The 19,016-nt window shown below is 43.1% G+C and overlaps 1 protein-coding gene across 5 annotated transcripts in view; it reads right to left on the bottom strand.

Annotated features, from left to right (window-relative positions):
* The window catches only part of GRB2 (growth factor receptor bound protein 2), a 57,461-nt gene that overhangs the window by 36,583 nt on the left and 1,862 nt on the right, over nucleotides 1–19,016 (bottom strand). The window contains exons 1-2 of one of the 5 annotated variants that reach the window (XM_040530077.1): nucleotides 18,028–18,245; nucleotides 8,714–8,940 (exon numbers count right to left, since the gene is read on the bottom strand). In XM_040530077.1, the coding sequence (XP_040386011.1) occupies nucleotides 8,714–8,791 (78 nt within the window). In that variant the 5' untranslated portion in view covers nucleotides 8,792–8,940; nucleotides 18,028–18,245. Of the gene's footprint in view, nucleotides 1–5,813; nucleotides 5,909–8,713; nucleotides 8,941–9,869; nucleotides 9,946–13,979; nucleotides 14,068–18,027; nucleotides 18,246–19,016 lie in introns of those variants that run through there. The other 4 variants (XM_040530079.1, XM_040530078.1, XM_040530076.1 and 1 more) reach the window with 4 other exon arrangements.

Genomic DNA, 19,016 nt, shown 5'->3' with positions numbered 1-19,016 from the left:
GCCTGCAAAGAAGCGAAGTTCAGCAGGTACAAACAGAATAAATCTACTCTAAGGATCCTCTTTCTATATTTTATTTATAAAGGTCAGTAATGTTTGAACATCATAATTATAAATTAATTACTCTACCAAGACTAACAATCTACTTCCTAGACAAAAATAGCTGTCCTAACTGTTGCCCTGTCCCAATCACCATGCTGACCTGCCCCCATGGGATGGAAAGGACAACTGATACAAGGCATCTTCAGTAACAGGACCGTCTTCCTGCTTCCAAAGCCTCAGCAACTGAATACAAAAGGATCTAAGATCAGGTACAGAAATTCAAACAAGCGATCGTAAGTAGAAAAAAAGTCTCTTAGGCTATTCAAGACTTTTTTAAAAGGGGTTTTTATTTAATATCTAAAGAAAAGAGCTTTTTTTTTTTAGTAAAAAAATACAAGCTGAGGAAAATTATAAACAGAACCATTTAAAATGCAAATTTCAGATTCATCTAGTAACTAATCAGGAAGCATTGTAGAGTAGCATCTGGGTTTCAGGAATATAATAAATATCCTAAAAATAATTATCTCGAGCAGTTTTGGAGACAGACAGTTCACTTTTTCCTCTATTAGAGCTCAGCTGTACAATCCCATGTGTTTAGCACATGTCACCACGAAAAACACATTTTAAAGTTTGTTAAACCAATTCTCACTTGAGCTGGCAGATGGTGGCACCAATCACGCATATAAGACATGGGAACAAGTTCAGGCTCCACGGCATACAGTCTGCTTCGCAACCATTTCTCCATTTCATTTGAACATCCACTCCTGTGAGGTGCTACAAGATGACTTCAAAGTTGAAGGCATGTGCCACTCATGATCAGTGTTTAAATATTCAGCAACAGGGCACAAGCCTAGAACGTGACAAACAAAACTGCAGCTTGAAGCTTGACAGATTGAGATCCACAGTGCTGTTGAGCCATCCAAAAAGAGATATTTGAGGGAAAGAAAGAACTTTATACAGTGTTCCCTGCACTGTAGGTAAGGCAAAAAAAGCCACAAAGTATTTTCCTATATTTTTTTTTTCTTTCCTAAGACCTCAAGGATCTAAAACACATTTGTATTTCGCTGTGTATACTCTAGTCACTGATGTTTGCCCAGCTTGGGAGAAAATGTCAACTGCCACTGCAGAGCCAGCAAAGGAAATGAAAGAGCAAGAAGTGCTGTGGGATAAAGCTGCAGATAAGAACTTGTGTACCAAACAACCGCAGTATCAGTTTGCCAATCTGCATAGAAATGCAGAATGCATACAATTCACCTACTCATTTGCATTTTGCGTTTTCAGAGAAAACTGGAAACGACAGACATTGAAGGCAGCCTTCCTAACGAAACCTTAGATAAAGCAAGTAACAAATAAAGCACTGAGACCTACTGCCTCTTTTCACTTCTGCTCTGGTGAAATGGATTTATACAAAAGCTCCATTTCTAGTCCATAAAGATCAGGCATCAGAGGAAGAACAGATGTATCTCCTTGCTTGCTTTTCTACCTAGACATTAAATTCTCAAGCCCCAGCTTTATCTCTCTGGCTAGCACCTTTCCCTCCAGCGCTGGAAGAAGTGGGGGCAGGAGTGCAGAAAGGAAATATGCATATCCTTTGCCACGCATCTTGCTAATTAACACCTTCTGAGTAGCTAGCCTGGGCATTAAGGGATCATATCCGGTCCACAGAAATAAGCAAAGGCTAAGAATTCATCCAGAGTTTCACTAAGTTTTATGAATCATGCTGAATCCCAGAACACCATTATCATCATCTCCTGTAGCTATATGCAAGCTAATTTTCAGCTAGCTGGACTACAGTCCAATCTGTGACCGCACAGTGACGACATACCCTCAATTCTTGGTGCAGAGGGTGCACCACGCTGCCCCGTTCCACCTGTGCTTTAACAGCGTGCTGCTGTCACACCTGGAAAGGACATTCAGCGGCACAGACCAGAAGTCGTGAGAAGCTACATACACACAGGAAAAACTCAAAATTAATCTCAATTATTTCACGTACAATGCCAAATCTTTTGCTGGTGGCCTGTTATGTGAATGGCTTTAAATATGTTGTTTTTTTTTTTAAGTTGTTTATTGTTATGGTTCTAGAACTAGCTATGGTTTTTCAAAGTTTTCAGACCTATATAAATAAAAGTATTAACAACTTAGCAAAGATTTTAATTCACAGGTAACCAGCAAGTATGGAAAACTGACAGCATTAGTATAATAGCCTTAAAATAATTCAACAGTTCAGCCCCACAGCAATTGTGAAAACGTACTCATGTTGTCTTTAGTAGTTCTTCCGGTTTAGATTAATTCACCAAACACGATGAATTTTACAATACACCGCTTCCTTCTTGCTCAAAGTGAGATTGTAAGATTTTTGGCTCCAGTGTTGTTAGGGGACTTACACTTAATTTTACGTCATTTTCAAAGCAATAGAATTAGTTTTGCCCAGAACATTTTTTTTCCTGAGGTTTAGGCTTTAGTTATTGATTTCTGGTACATAGCCGCCAGCCAGTGATAACTTTAAAGCACACAGGATTTTATGAAGGGGTAATACAGTTCACTGTTGATGTTATTACTCACACAGATTGGGTTCTGTATCTCTCTCTTGCTTAGCTGGATTCTTATTGATTAGAGTAAGAAATCAGAAAAGCCTGAATTTCACAACAGCCTGGATCCCGCTCCTCCCCCCAGTTAACAGGGCTCTGCTCATAAACCAGGGAACCATGGTTACTACACTCATGACACGCTTGATCCTTTATGCATGTCACAAGAAGTCATAATCCCTCTTCTCTTCCCTCAACTGAGATCAAACTTTTACCATTTTCATTGAATAAAATAATCAAAGTTGGTCCATTAATGCCTGGGATGTCCCTCAGAGTAACTGATTTCGTCTGAAATTCTCAGACACCCTCTCATCAAATATCACAGGAGAAACATTGAATCGAACAGGAGAGAGGTTTTTGTGTTGCCAGGAGATAACAACAAAAAATATCACGTGGGTTGCAGGAACAAGCAGATTAAATAATTTAGCAAGCCAAAAGGTGATTTTCTGATATGCCTATGAAAATTTTTCACATGGCTGTGACACCAGTCCCATCAAAAGCTGGACCTCAGAGAGAAACTGCAACAGCACTCCCGTTAATTGGGCAAAAGGCAGCTGGAACTTCAAATTAGCATCATTTCCCCTGGTTATACCAGAACGCAATACATGTTAAGTCAACACAATAAAATTAGCTAAAGTGGCTACTAGCTTTAATCAGAGCCTCATCTGACATTCCGAACTCCAGAAGGCTTCAGGTAGTACGCTGCATTCAAGAGCTCATTTTTTTTCCTCCTTTTAGCGACAACTTTAAATAATCATCACAAATAGCTCCTAAAAAAAATGATGATGCCATTTTTAAGGAGGAATTTATTTACTCCTCCAGAAGCTGGCAAAGATTACCTCAGACCTTCGGTCTGCAGTGCTTTATGTGTATATCTTCTGCACAGAGACAACTTCAGCAATGCAATCTTGCTCCAAGTGGCTTTGTGCTCTTTTACCAGTGCAGAACACAAGCATTTTTCCCCTTCTGTGCACATACACCTCGTGAAGGTTAGGTAGTTCCTCCCCACAAGCCTTACCCTGATGCCTAGGGAAGTTGGCTGATAAAAAGCATCCCAGCTTCTGGCTACTACCAGACATCAAGGGAACAATATTTGAGAGTTCATAGTAAAAACATAAGCACTGAACAGTTTGTGATAGACCAGGAGAAGAACAAAACCTCTTATAGCTACAATTTTAAAGAGATCCTGCTATGTACTTTGTGAGTCTCTAATCTTCTGACAGTTTTGTTCTCTTAGATCACAATACTGGTGACATACCAATGACATCACCTTCACTCAAGGACACCTGCCAAGGAACACGACCTTAGCACACGTTTACAAATCAATCGTCACGTACCAGGGAGTTGCCACTCGCAGCTAAGTCAGAATACCGTAGGTTGGAAGGGCCTCTAGGAGTCACCCAATTCAGCCTGGTGCTCAAAGCAAGTCTACTCAGATTGCTCAAGGACTTGTCTGGAGAGCTCCGAGGATAGGAGGACAGGATTCCACAGCTTCCAGGCAACCTGTTCTAATATTTGACCTATTTCACTGGAAAGCACGCAGTGCTTGCAATACACATGAATTGCTGATTCAGAAAACTGTTTTGCACATATTAAAAACATCAAGACTACACTGAGTCCATCCCCTGACAAAAAATTGGGAAGATGAAGGGGATGCATAGGAAGAAACGGAGAAGGATGAGAGTGAAGACAATTTCACCCATACCAGAAAAAAAAACATCTCTGCATTACCCTTCTGCAAGCCATGCATTTCAACTCTCTATCACTGACACCGCTACAAAATGGCCAATGCAGGTGAGGTAAAAGACAAGGGACAAGGAAGACGAGAAGGGAGGCCATGCTGTCTTTGGTCATCACACCCCTCCCTCAGTTCAAAACTGTTTCATTGCCTACAGACAAAAAAAATGGTTTTCATGCAGGAACTGAAAATGCCATCTCAGCATCAACTGTTTGCAAACAATCCTGTGAAAAACAACAGAAAGAAAACACATCTGGTGGTAAACAATCACATGAACAGAACCTGAGGTGACTGTCAAGTGTTCAGAGTAGGACAAAAATCTTGACTTTGCTGAATGGAATTCTCAAATAATCAATTCCTACCATGGAATTCCTTCTTTTAGTATATAGGGAAGCTGGTTTGCGTGTCCCACAAAGTCAGAACCCCCAAATTAAAGCTGATAAAGGTCCTCTACTTAAAGCGCCATCTGAATAATTTTACTCATCAAGAGTCAGTCAGTACCCCTGAATTATGCTGACCACCACTGAAAACAGGAACTTATTTACTTCTTCAGATGATCACTTTCCAGCTATGCCTCAACCCTGGGAAAGAAGAAGGAAAAAGAGGAAATGGAGCAGTGGTGTGTGTGTGTGTGTATAAACATATATATTTTTTAAATAAATCCAATATTCAGGATATTCATGAATGATTAGTGATTTTGTAATACCAATGCAGAACAGTTATCAGAGTACCATCATATTAAACTGTACACTTCAGATTAGATGGAGGAAGAATAGAGCAAAGAGGCCCTGGCTAGTTGTATCAGATGATTTTTCTATTCTTCCCACTCTACTCTTGCCAAACCACCAGCAAACATCAGCACACTTTAGGTCTGGACACTTGCCAGCTAGCACAAAGGCCAACAAAGCAGAAGCTGCTAGAAATACATCAGTTTTTGGGGACACAGAACTTGAACGACAAATATATACAGAAACTGAAGTTAATTAGTCTCAACATCAACAAACACAGCAAGTGAAAGGGGAAAAGACTGAAAAAGCATTGTGACGGCTGTCAGCTACTCGAAGTAAAAGAGTAAATCAAAATTTCAAGCAGGAATCCTTCAAACTTTTTTTTTCTTTTTAAATAATGGGACAGGCTGGCTTCACACCTTTGATGGGATCAGTCACTAACACGTTTTGTGAAGCTGCCACCCAGTACATGAAAAAAAAAATGGTGATCTCGAAAGCTGCAGCACTGTACTACAACCGGAGGACACAGAAGGGAACAGCAACCTTTCCTTCCTTTGGGAAAAGCTACCCAAGTAGCATTTAGCGTATTAAAAGCTTTAAAGCAAGCTGTCAGTTTGTATCTCCTGAATGGCAATACCACACACTGCTGGAGAATCACTAAACAAAAGAGTATCAGGATCCAATGTATTGCCAGGGTTACAAAATTATAGAAGCTGCTTTTACCATGTATTGCCCACAAAAGAAAAGGCCAAGCACTTTTCCTCTTCACTCAGCTGTTTTACAATTGCAAGTCAGAGGTCAACTATCTTCACTCACTTCTGGATCCCGGCCACAAGATTACTAACAACCAGCCTAATGGCTCCAGTTCAAATGCTGTTCAATCAAGTCCAGAATCTGTGGGCACGCAGCAATAACGGCACCATGACATCATAGCCAAGTTATCTGCTGAAATCAGATGGAGTCAGGCAGCGTGCATCTTTGCCTTCTCTCCCCACAGACAGAAACGTGAACTTTTAAGAAGTGGGAAGTAAAGGGTTATAGATTTTGTTCCTTCCTTAGCGTAGTTAAGGTGCAACATTTCTCTACAAAACAATTTTTTGCCATCATCTTACATCCCAAATTACCTTGACTTTCCAAAGCTGTGTAAACACCAGCCTTAGTAGAAATCTTCACTAGACATGTGAAGTTATGCGTGTGCCTCAAAGGATATTTAAACACTGAAGTGTGCAGCTGCATTCAACATCCTACAAGTTTATTTCTCTTCCGTCACTCATTTGAGGGCGGCAGGATTGACTTAATAAATAAGACTGATCACGAGGCACGCAAATGGGATACCCTGAGACTTCTCAGTCATGAGTGAAGTACTAACAAAACAGATCTGGCATGCCTGATGAAAATTAATTTCCACAAACTGAAATGCTTTTGAAGTGGACCAGACTTTCAAAATGACAATTTACCACAGAAGCTTGTCAGTCTGAATAAAATGAACTGTAACAATTCTAATAGCTGTTGGCTTATTTCTCTGAAGTCTGCCAGCTTTATGCAGAGAACCTTCCCACACCACACAAACTCACTACGACTGGATGCTGAAAAAAGATCCCTGAAACTCTTGGATTTTCCAGTAACTTTAGCGACGATCTTGAGCAAATCATCATTTCTAGGCCTCAGTTTACTCATCTATGAAGTAAATATGTAAATTGTGTATTTTCAGAATATAAGCAAAAAAGAAATAAAAATTTTGTGAACTGCTCATCATAGCTTTGCGGAAGTGTTCAGCCTAGGTTTTGTGTAGAGTAGGAAAATCCCTGTATTCTAGGAAAAATACAGTGATTAATGTGATGTAAGTGCATACGTATCGGCGTGTTTCTACTATCATGACAGAATTTGTATCTATGAGATGACATCAAGTGGCAAAGATTCAAGCACATTTTACTACAAGCAGCAGTTTTAGTACAGACAAAACATTCAGAAGTCTAAAAAAGTTATTTTCCCTTTAATTCTTAGAGAGGAAAATATTTTTAAATGAATACAAACATTACACAAGACATTTCTCATGTACTTCAGCAAACACCTATACCAAACTAGCTCAAAATAACGAAGAATACACTTTAAAATAAACTGTACTTCACTATATTTATGTTTTCCTTCCTGTTCAGCACTTTCTACAAGCTTACTTCAGCTGTGCCCTTCTTCAAATACACTATAAAAGCCAAAGGCAGCTAGTAGCGACCCAAAATAGAGAAATGATTGTTAGGTTATCACAAAAGAAATCTAGCATTTTGAAGTTTTGAACGTTTAAAAACGGCAAAAGGTTATTACATGAACATGGGAATTGAGGTGTGCAGATCTAACAGGCATTTTTAGGTCAATTATGGGCCAGGGATGTGGAAGACACATACAGATGCAATTATTCTAAGAGAACAATTTCAAAGCAGGATACATTCTTGCTGCCATTATCAACAGCCACACTATATTACTGCATTTCTAACAGTCACATTTTGTTATTGAAATACCAGCTCTAGAAGAAGTACATTAAGTGTATACATAGAGGACTTTTTCCAACTTATCTTAAAATAGTAGCTAAATCAAGCCCTTCTCTCGTAAAAATTTTGAGCAGATGAGTAATCGCATTGAGGTCTGCAGGAGTTGATTTGTCAGCATGCACAAAGTTACAGCCTAACATCTGCGAGATAGGCACCTCTCAAAGCAGTTTCTTCTCAAAGCATTTTAGAAAGCAGCATCTTAAAATACTTGAATAGTAAATGCATCACACTAGGAAGGTAAGCCCATCTTTTACATTTACAGAGAAATACTGACTCTGAATGAAACTCCATTAATACACTCTGCAATAATGCTCTTACTACTTGGAAGCAACACAGCTCAGAACTATGCTTTGCTGAGAACAAATCATTACGGGGTTTATGTTTTACTTCCTCCACAACCAAAATTTTGGGCTTGTTCTGTGTTATTTTAATTACAGTCTTAGAAACTCCGGTGTTTCTCAAATTCTAAAGATGTATTCTTAAAGCCTTTGATAAATTGAAAGAACTACAGACCAAAATTCCTCTAATGCACTCCCACATCCACTTCCATCTGCACAGATCCATTAAATATTCAGTCACAAGCTTATCACTTGAGTTCATCAGGTCTGAAGATAAAATTCAGCACCATTATTTGGCAGACTGATGCTAAATGATTACCTACTGAGAAATAATCTAATCACAATTCTTTGATACTGGAATCTTTGGCAGAAGTCAAAGGAAAGGAGCACCAAACTGATCTTGAATACATTGAAGGGTATCCTCACAGAGAAAGGAACTCAGTGCAGAGCCCGCTGTCTTGTACTTCTGCTTATTCGCCACTGTGTTTAAGACTGAGTTTTCAAATATTCCAGGCTCAGAAGAGAAGAGAGACTTTGGGATGTATGCTTAACACAGCAACAGAACAACATCTCCTGCTTTTAAAGAGGTCAGACTGGGCTCGAGGAAACGTTTAGGTACCCTATCAAAAGGAGCTGGCAATCGCTGGGGACTCAGCAGAGGGACAGGAAGCGACTCACCAGACTGAGGAGCCAAAAAGCCGAGGGCCAGAGCGCGAGCCCCGAGCCCTTCCCCTCCACTCACCTTAAGGATATCTCCCCGTTTGAAGCTCAGCTCGTCATCCGCCGTGGCTTTGAAGTCGTACTTGGCGATGGCTTCCATGCTGGGGCTGGGGCTGCGGCTCCCGGTGGGAAGGAAGCGCTCCCCGCAGCCTCCGCGGCTGCTCCCGGCTCAGCCCTCCCGCGGCCCGGCTCCGTCCGAGGCTCCGGCGCCGCCTGGCGCATACAGGAGAGGCCGGGGGTCGATCCGCCCTAGAGGGGGAGGAAGAGACGGGCCATTAGGGGGAAGTGGCACGGAGCGAGGGCCGGGGCCGCGCCCAGAGCCTCTCCCCTCCGCCCGGCGCGGCTCGGCCGCCGCTTCCTCCCCTTCCCTCCCGCAGGCCCGGCTCGCCGAGTGACACGGCCCGCGGCCAATGGCCGGCAGGAGCCCGGGAGGCGGCCCCGGGGAGCCCGGGCAGGGGCTGGGGCAGGGCCCGGCCCCCTCCCGCCCGGCGGAGCCCCGGGGAGAGCCGCCCCCGGAGCCCCCCGGGGGAGCAGGGCGAAGCGCAGGGCTCGCAGCACGGTGGGGAGGCACCGGAGGGGCAGCCCGCTCGCTGCGCCACGGCAGGCACACGCGGTTTACGCCCGCTGGTTTTCTTTTTTTCTTCCCCATTCATACAGCCTGTATCGATTTGAATATGAGATAAAGCAAAGAAACTGCTCTTGGTTCTCGGCAAGAAATGGCTAGCAAAAAGTGCCCTGAAAGAATCTACGCGTAGACAAAGTCAGGGCTTGGTCTGACATAAAAGCAACCTTCCTGAAATTCCAGCGTCTCGAGCAGCCCAACACGTCACAACACAAACCCAAAGATCTTCAGAAGCACAGCGTGAAAATCAGCAAGGTCGAGGCAGCATCTCTTCCAGCCCCAGAAAAAATGCCACCAAATTTGGCATCACGTATATAGACGCTGAAACCATCTGAAGGCCTTGACTATAAACCCTGATCTCAGAACAGGAGGGATTTCATCAGAGCCCAGCTTCATTTGATAGCAGAGAAGGTAAGGGATCAGAAAGAAGTCAAGTAAGATAGCGAATTAAAAACCGCCATGAATTTATCACTTTGAAGAATCAGCAGAGAGCTGATCCTTGTCAATGACAATCCAAGACAGAAAAGATCTGACAAATACCAGTTAACCCACGCACCTGCTAATTCGGTCTTTGTGGTTATGGCCCAGAAAGAGCACTGCTACATGCAAAGGCAGCATATGGCAATAGTATTTTCTCCTTTTGGGGAAAAAAAATCTGCCTTACATAAATGCAGTTGAGCAAATTAATATGCTTATATTCCGCAAGTCCCATGCTTGGCCAATCTTTAGCTCCACATCCTTAAAGAATAACGAAGCTTAAGGCAAAAGAAAAAAAAACAGAACTAAGATTTCTATCACTGATATTTACAGGTGTACCTTTGTCAAAAAAGGAACACCTCAGTCAAGTCCCCACATGGACAGGGTTTGGGATTTTCTTTTGAACACCTAAACAGCCCGACCGAAACATCAGTAAGGCTGACAAGGCTGTCAATAGCCACAAGGATCACACGGAACGATCTGCCTGTGCTGCTGGAAATACTAGAAATAAATATACAGGATCCAAGCTTTGGCCAATACACATAATAAAAGGACACGCTTTTTGGTTTTAATTGAGTTACACTTTGATGACTCTAAAATGCTTAAGTTTTGATATTGATTAAAAAATCTGTTTTTCTGACATCAGCCTTCCATTCTGAATGAACATACACATACAAACAGCAGCAGTAACTTCCTTGCGCCAGGAACGCTTGCCCTTTGCCAGCCTCTACTACGTTTGGTTCCCCATCTCCTCATCTTTCTAACCTGACCTATTTTTTTTTAAACTGATGTGTTTTTACCATTTTCTGCTGTTCCAGCAATATCAAGGTGCAACACGAAATGACCGCATACGAAGCGATGGAAAATGCAAACACTCGTTCAAGCGTATTGTCAGTAAGTCCTGTACGCTTCACGGTAAACACAGCCGAGTTTCTATTCCTTCTTAAAGGATAAATATAGCTGCAACATTTCTGGGTTTCAAAAAGCTCAATGCTACATTTCAAGCTGCGTATCATCATACGCATGCAAACGCCATCAGCTAAGGGAACACTCCTTGCAAACCCTAGAATCAAAATCGAAGAGCATAAAAGCAAGTTGCACAACCCGGACAAAACATTATGGGCTTAACATACATCTAGAGATGGAAACTACTGCCAGCTGGTAAACGCTCCTCTCTTTGGGGGTACACAAGCATTGCTACCCAGCACTTTACTAGCATCTAAAATAATTTTATTTTTTTTTTAACTGAAGGAGTTAATACCCAACTTTTTTTTTTTTTTTGGGGGGGGGGGGGGGGGGGGGGGAACTGATGCAGCACTTCCAAGAACTACACTGGCATTTTCCTGAGCTCAGCAATAGTACAACAGTGGGAAATATTCCAGAACAATTTAAGATGAAAGAGATTCATCACGTAATTTTCTTTTTAAGCATGCATTCGTATTACTACCACCATCATATATATTGTCAGCATATAGAAGAGTTGTGTTTCTAGGTAACGATACTAACAGCAGCTGCAATGTAGAACAAAACTTTAACCATCAAGACTTTAGGCAAAAGCATAGCTCAAGTTTAGGCACAAAGCTATACGGAAATTAGGGAAAAGCTTCGAAAATATTAAACCAAGATACATACACAGAAAACACCAAAAAAAAAAAGGTAAACTCAGAACACCAATTCCCTTAAAGTCATTTAGGAAGCATTTGCTGCGCGCTAACCCTATTCAGTAAGAGCCTAGAGACAGTCAGCCACACAACCATTGCAATAAAAGAAACCTACTGCACAAGGGAAAAAAATAGCTTACTGGGGAAGTGGCTTGTGCTAGGTCTCTGCCAACTGAGAGCACAGCTGTAGGTATTTGCTTTAGGCAGACTGCCAGGAAAGAGGACACGTTGCAAAGCCTACTGTACCTTAGGTCCACAAACTCCAAATAGGATAAGATAGGTAAGAGCGAAGCACAGTCAGGATACGAATCCAGTGAGCACACGTTACAAGAATTAACGGATGATCTTACTAGAGCAGCCACTAAGATTTACCAAAATATCAGTATGTTTATCACCTCTCACCTCACCGTGTTTTGCTTTTAAAAAAAAATCGGGGAGGATGAGGAAGAAAATGGATGAGGAAGAAAAGGTAGAAGATGCAGCTGACTGCAAGCTTTTATTTGCAATACAGTGCTGCAGCTCAGGAAGGAATATAAGTAATTATAAATACAAACCTCCCCGCTGTAGCCAACAGGAAACAATTCTCATGATCTTTTCAACGGATATTTCAAAAAACACATAGGCAAAGGTAGGCTTTTTATGCTGCTCGCACAGATTTTATAGCAGATGACAGCTTTCTAACTTCAATCTTTTCACTGTTCTTCTGGAAAGTAATACGGGCAGGAACAGAAGAACAGACAGTTTAGAAAAGCCGAAGAAAGAAGATACATTCAGTGGAAGATTTTGCAAAGAATCAGATCCTAAGCTTCATCATCTGTTATAGGACAAAACATTACTGAGGGCAGTGGAAACAAAAACGTATGGATACATCATCTGGAAGACATGCAGAAATGTTAAGTGTCAGCTCTAAACAAAAGAATAGAAAGAAGAAATCATAAGGGCAGAGCCCTGATTCAAATTAGCCAAATAAGGAAATATAGCATTACAAACTAACCAGGTAAAATATAAATTAAGTTATCAACATATAAAAGCCAGAACATTCAGGGTAATAAATGATACTCAAGGCCTATTAGCTTAATACATTTCAATTTCCTTAAGTATGCCTTGTCTTAAGTCCAGATATCACAGAACTAAGCTGCACTACAAAGCAGATAATATTTATCAGATCAAATCATTTTATCAAGCAATAAAAAACTTCAGCTCTAGCAGAAATTATTTATTGTCACTTTCTTATTTTAAACTGTATAAACCAAGACTAAACGTTACAAGCTTCCCGGGTATTATGAAATACTTAAAACACTAAATTACTTGATCGTTGTAAGAGACTGTAATAATTCAAAGGCCATTTTTGGCACAAATTCTCAATATCCAAAGTTTGTGCAGACATGGATTACAGACAATGTCATGTTTGAAGGATGTTAACAATCTGGGACCCTTCAAATACGGGCCCTTGACAGACAGCATTTCATAATCTTTAAAACAAGGAACTGACTTCCCTAAACACTCTATTTGAGTTATGAATAGCTCTTCCAGTTATTAACTGCGCTACAGACTATTTTCTCTTCAGGTTGTAAAAGAGATCTCTATCTGGAGTCAGATGTTGTGTGAGTTGCTCAGACAGTACCCTTGTCCTCTATAGATTATTTTAAACTATATTGGCAAGTTACACCTTATCACGTAAAACCAACAGAGAATCTCAAGCAGGAAGTACAGAAGAGAAAGAGAAGGCTAAGAGAGGCGTCTTTCTCTCTCAAAAACTCACACTTGAAGCATGACACAAAAGGTCTTAGAAGAAAGGAAGGTATGGACATTAACCTGCCTACAGGCTATTCACAACCTTTTTACCTTTGGAAGTGGCCTGAAATTACAGAACTCTGGGACGAACATTAAAAATAAGTCCCAAGAACCACCCGCACACAACGCTCCACCGATGCACATCAAAGCAAGGCGACCCCAGACACAAGCCTCAGCCCGGCTGGGGGACCCGAGGAAGGACAGCAGCACCTGAGGGCACTCTGCCTTGCAGGTAACCCCTCCCTGGAGCCCAGGACCTTCTCTCGCTCCTCTTTAGAGCCCAGGACCCCCTTTCACACACCCCCTAGAGCCCAGGACCTCCTTCCACTCCCCTCTAGAGCCGAGAACTCCCTTTCCCCCCACCTTCTAGAGCCCAGGACCTCCTTCCCTCCCGCTCTACGGCCCAGGACCGCCGTTAACCCTCCCCTCTTAGAGCCCAGGACCCCCTTTTCCCCCCGCCAACCCCTCAGGGATCGGCCCCGCTGCCCCGGGAAGCCCGAGGCGAGCCCCGAGGCGCACAGCGGCGAGAGGCGGAACACCCCCGGGGCCCAGGCCGCGACACCGGGAGCCTCCCTCCCTCCTTCCCCTCAGCACCCCGGGGCAGCCGAGCCCGGCACGGGCCGACCCCTTCCTTCCCCTCAGCGCCCCGGCTACCGGACCGGGTGTGTGTGCGTGCGTGCGGGAAGGAAATCAGCGGCCCGGTGCCCGGCCGCCCTCCCCCCGCTTTGACTCACCGAGCAGCTCTGGGGTCCCCCGGCCCGCCCGAGGCTCCTCGCCGCCCGCCCGGCCCCACTCGGCCCGGCCCGGCCGCCCCCTCCAGCGCCGCCTCAGCCGCCGCCGCCGCCCCCCCCCACCCGCCCGCCGCGCCTGCTCCGCCGCCGCCGCCGTTCCCGCAGCAAATCTCGCGAGAGCCGCCCCCTGTCAGCCGCCCGCCGCCCCGCGCCTGCGCGCTCCCCTCTGCCGGGGGAGGGAGGGAGCTCGCGGCTCCGCGCATGCGCGGTGGTGGGCGGGGAGCGCTGAGGGGTGAACCGTGAAGCGTTGGGGAGGTGCTGGTTATCCCCCCGTGAGGTGGAACCCCTCAGCGAAGGATTTGCCTGATTTATCTGCGTCCCCACCTGCCTGTGAGGCAGGGCGGTCTACACCGCAGCATGGGGTTGACAGGGTCTGGGGTTAACAGGGAAAAAGCCACTGAGGATCCTAAAATCGTTAGGGTTGGAACAGACCTCCAGGATCATCTGGTCCAGCCGCCCCCTACCACCACCACCCGCTCAACCCTGTCCCCAAGCACCACGTCCGACCTTCCCTTGAACACCCCCAGAGACGGTGACTCCACCACCTCCCTGGGCAACCCATCCCAACCCCTGACCGCTCTTTCTGAGAAGAAACGTCTCCTCATTTCCAACCCAAGCCTCCCCTTACCAACTTGAGGCCATTCCCTCCAGTCCTATCACTGGTTATCTGTGAGAAGACACTGACCCTCAGCTCCCCACAACTCCCTTTCAGGTAATTGTAGAGGGCACAGCTGGAGCAACCAGGGAGAACTGCCCCTAGGCAGGAATGCTGTGCTACCCAGCCTGGGTAGAGCCACACATCAACTCCGGAGCACAGAACACACCCAGCAGAGCAGCAGCTACTGTCTTCTGCACTCTGATCAAGGCACCCTTGCTGTAGGGAATAAAACTGATCACACTGTGCAATTAAAAGACGCACAGAAGGCAAAATTCAGATGGCACAGGCATCTAATTCCCAGGGTTAACTATATGACCCTCCTCTCGTTCTTTTAGCTTTAAAAGGCTGTAATTACAATATGGTAAAACAGTTGCCTAGGTAAATATCAGGCCTCAGTTTCTTGGTAAAGAGTACATAAAACATTCTCCTCTTGCTCTAGAGAGGAAAGTTCGCCTCTAAAACAGAGGCTTTCTATAATGATTCCCACTCCCCTGAAAGGAGGCATTCACACCAAACAGGCTCTTACCACTTTCCTGAAACAAGCGGCGATAGCCACAAGCCAACTATAGAAGTTTGTTTTTAATAGGTTGCTCCTCGCTCCCCCGCTCCCTGAAACAATGGGGAAACTGGGAATGTGGGGGCTAAATATAGCATGTACCACAGTTATCAAGATGTAAGCTGCAGAGATCACATCTCTGCTCATTTAAGCTTAGGATTACTCTGACCAAAGACTGGGTTCAAGACTACATCTTAGTCTGCCATACACAATTGGTACTTTGTTTTTATGACAGTTGTGTATTTTCATCCTTCAAATAAACCCACTTTTTTAAAATAAACCACCACACTGGTTGATCTCCCCAGCTGTGCTCTGAAGGGGTGGGGTGTCATGGTTTCATTCACACCAAAATTAGCGTAACATCAAAATGTATATGGTTACCTCATACTATTCTGCTTGCAAACCATACTCTGCAAACATTGTCTGGTAACAGTCTCATTCTAAATGCTTAAGCAGCTTGATAAAGATTCATGACAGGTTATTTTTGGATGAAATCTGTGCTTTAAACCCTTTGCAAGATCATTTTCTCCTAATAGCATCATATTTAAGAGGCTCTAATTTCTTCCCAGATTTGGGTGTTAGGGGGAGGTATGAATTCTCCTAATACTTCGTTCAAAAACTGGAAAGGGTGGAGAAAAAGAGCTATGGCAGTTGAAGATGTTACAAATATTTCAGACATTCTTTCTGCGGATGCAGAAGTGATTCAACTAGGATGACACAAAGACCGCTGAAATCAGAGCTAGATTCCAAGATACCTCAAGTCCCCAGTATTTGTTGCTTGAACAGACTTACTGAGTCTCTGGTTTCACATATGACCTCAAAGGAAGGATTTAGAACGTCTTAGTAAGCCTTCTGAAAGTTAAATAACATCTTCTCAGAAAAGTTACAGCAGGTACTTTTAGCTGGACTTGAAAAGCCAGACATGGCTAACAGCTGCCAGTTGAATGATAGCTACTTTAAGAGGCTGCAGCTGCCTGACTTTAAAAGGGCAGCCCTAAAAGACCAAACAAGCAACAAATTTTAGAAATACATATCAAAGTGCTATAGAAAGATACTCCTGATAAAGAAGTTGCTGAGATATACTTGTTTGCAAACCAATTAATGTAATGTTCCCCCCTCCTTGCAAACAAGTTAATGCTTTAGAAATATATACAACTTACTGTACAAATGCGGTGCAGCTTCACAGCAGCAAAAGCTGAAATTCCAGCATAGCTGTAAGCAAGGGTGAAAAAGACAGACATTGTTTTGCTAGAGGATCAATTTCAAATCATTTCTGTAGTCTAGGAATAGCTTGAATTTTCTATGACCATTTGTGGTGATAAAATCAATCTAAGATTAGTTCTGAGTATTTTAAGAAGTTGTAAGAAAAAACTTGGTGCCTGACATTTCTTTTGGATCCTTTTTTAAACACCTCAGAGCAGTCTTGGGATATAAATGTATGATTTTTGCTATTAATAGATTCAAGGAATATTTGTTAGAAGCTTTATTTTTGCATTAGTAGCCATTTAAGGTTTAAAATTGCTGCTTGGTATGTTTATATTAATACAGTATTACTGACCAAAGACAGTAGTTACTGATGACATGAAGTTTAATGTTAGCAACAGCAGTTATGTTAATGGCAGTGTTACTGAACACAAACCATAGTGGTATCTGCCCTACCTCACCACCACCTTTAACCTATGCTGCATTAATGTCTGTGGCCTTGCCATGGAATTTAATCATTGTGGAAACTTCTACGTTATTAGGACTCAGAAATCACACTGTCATCTAGAGGTTACTACTTCTAGTGCCACAGCAAATGCATGAACTTTGCATAAACCTTAACATAATACTCCTCCAGACAAGCAAACGTGGTATGTACTAACAGACAATGTACATGTTCCTTATTTTTGTCACCATCTTAGTGGTGCTGGATGCAGTAAGTGTACTTCCTTGTAGAGCTGATGCAAGAAGCTAAGTACTAACCAGGAAGATATTCTAGACTTTCTTCTCATTCAAAGGAATACAGAAGTGACCTCTCATTCCCGCTTGCTGATATCATCAACACACACAGCTTCAAAGGTGGTTTTGAAAACTAAGCATCAGAGCCTAAATTGGAGCCCAGGGGCCTCTGCCTCAAACAAAAGAGCAACCGGGAGCTATTGGGAGTGCTACTGAACTTAGAGAGGGTTCATAGTCAGAAAATATTTGCTCTAGCTTTGATTCATATCTGTTCTCTCTATTGCCAAACACAAGTTAAAAGCTTGTGAACTGACACAGTAATGAAAGAATGAGCTAGTGTGGTCTCTATGTTCCACAGACATCGTGAGCAAAGTTAACAGCAGCAGAATCTTTCTGGTGATAGTGCAAGACTGTTAGGGCTCAAGAAAGCTATCATCTCTCAGATGGAGCAGATACTTCAACAAGGAAAATCTTGAGTGGAAAACAACACACACATGATCCTTAATTTGTACAACCTTAATTTGTAGATGTTAACATGATGGGAAGTTGTATGAGTCAAATTCTTTAAGGTTTCTCATCACTCAAAAAGAGAAATCTAACATCTGAGTACATTAGATACTGGTAGTGTCCAAGAGAATATGGGGTGGGTGTAATTCCCTTAAGCATGAGTAAGAACCACTTGTTGGTTGCTGGAATCAGACATCACATCCCAGCTTTAACACGGGAACCTCCAGCTTTGGTTAAGTCCCTGCTTCATCAGTACTGTTCTTTCACAGACAAGTCACCTTCTTGACAAACTTCTGAAATAATTTCTTTACAATGTGATTTAAGCCTACCTTCCATGTGTTTCAGCTTCTGTGCCTTCTGAACCACAGGCAGAGAACCTTCCTTCCTAATCAAGCTCTCCAAGATGTCTCACTTCATCCTTTCTGCAGTCTTGACATTTGTTCCTAGCCCCATTCTCCTCAGACAGGAGAATATGCTATCATCGTGAACACAATACAACAAACAATTGCCAATTTTAGGAGCTGTGTCTTTTGCAATGAGTTTATTTTCTAACTGATTCTGGCACAGTAAGCATAATTAAATACAATGCTAATATGTACCTTTCTTTCTCTGACGCATTTCCTGATTTCAAAGAACTGTAGTGACACTTTTTTCCTGAAAGCAAAACCCTGACTGGCTCCAATCACCTTTAGATCAAAAGTTCACATCACGATTCTGCATTATATTTCTGCAGTTCACAAAGCATCACGCTGTGTGTCTTGTAGCTGTATATAAGCAGCCTGATGTATGAGCCCAGAGAGAAAGCTTCCTCCCATTGAAAGCAATTTAGACAATCTGCTACGGGGAATGTAGAATAGACTTAGATAACTCAAGATAGTCCTGATCAATTTTCTGGCAAGCTGAAAATGTAATGCCATAAGACTGTTCTGGCAGCTGGAGGAGAATTGACTTGCTATATACCTCTGAGGAGCAGGACTGAAGTGGGTGCGGCAAATAGGGGAATGCCAGGAATGTAAGCACAGCAAGGAGGGAGTGCTGGGAACAGGGCTGCTGAGATTTGCCCATGAACATCTCCTCACATCAACCCTAATGGTGGCCTCAGCCTAAGAAATCAAGCCTGGGACATTCACCATAAAAACCCGAGCTACTCCACTTACTAGGTGTTTGGAGCTGAAGTTGCTTCACCAAACACCTAATGCGACACAACAGAAATGAATACGACTTGCTCTAGTGAGACTAAACACCTTGGGAAAGCCTAGCATCTACATTGTAGTCTGAAAGTCGCACCACGTGCAACAAACCTGCAGATACTATTTAC

Source organism: Cygnus olor, chromosome 18 (assembly GCF_009769625.2).
Source record: "Cygnus olor isolate bCygOlo1 chromosome 18, bCygOlo1.pri.v2, whole genome shotgun sequence".
In the NCBI taxonomy this organism is placed as follows: domain Eukaryota; kingdom Metazoa; phylum Chordata; class Aves; order Anseriformes; family Anatidae; genus Cygnus; species Cygnus olor.
The sequence above is the reverse complement of the archived record's forward strand: the minus strand, read 5'-3'. Positions and strand labels throughout refer to the sequence as shown.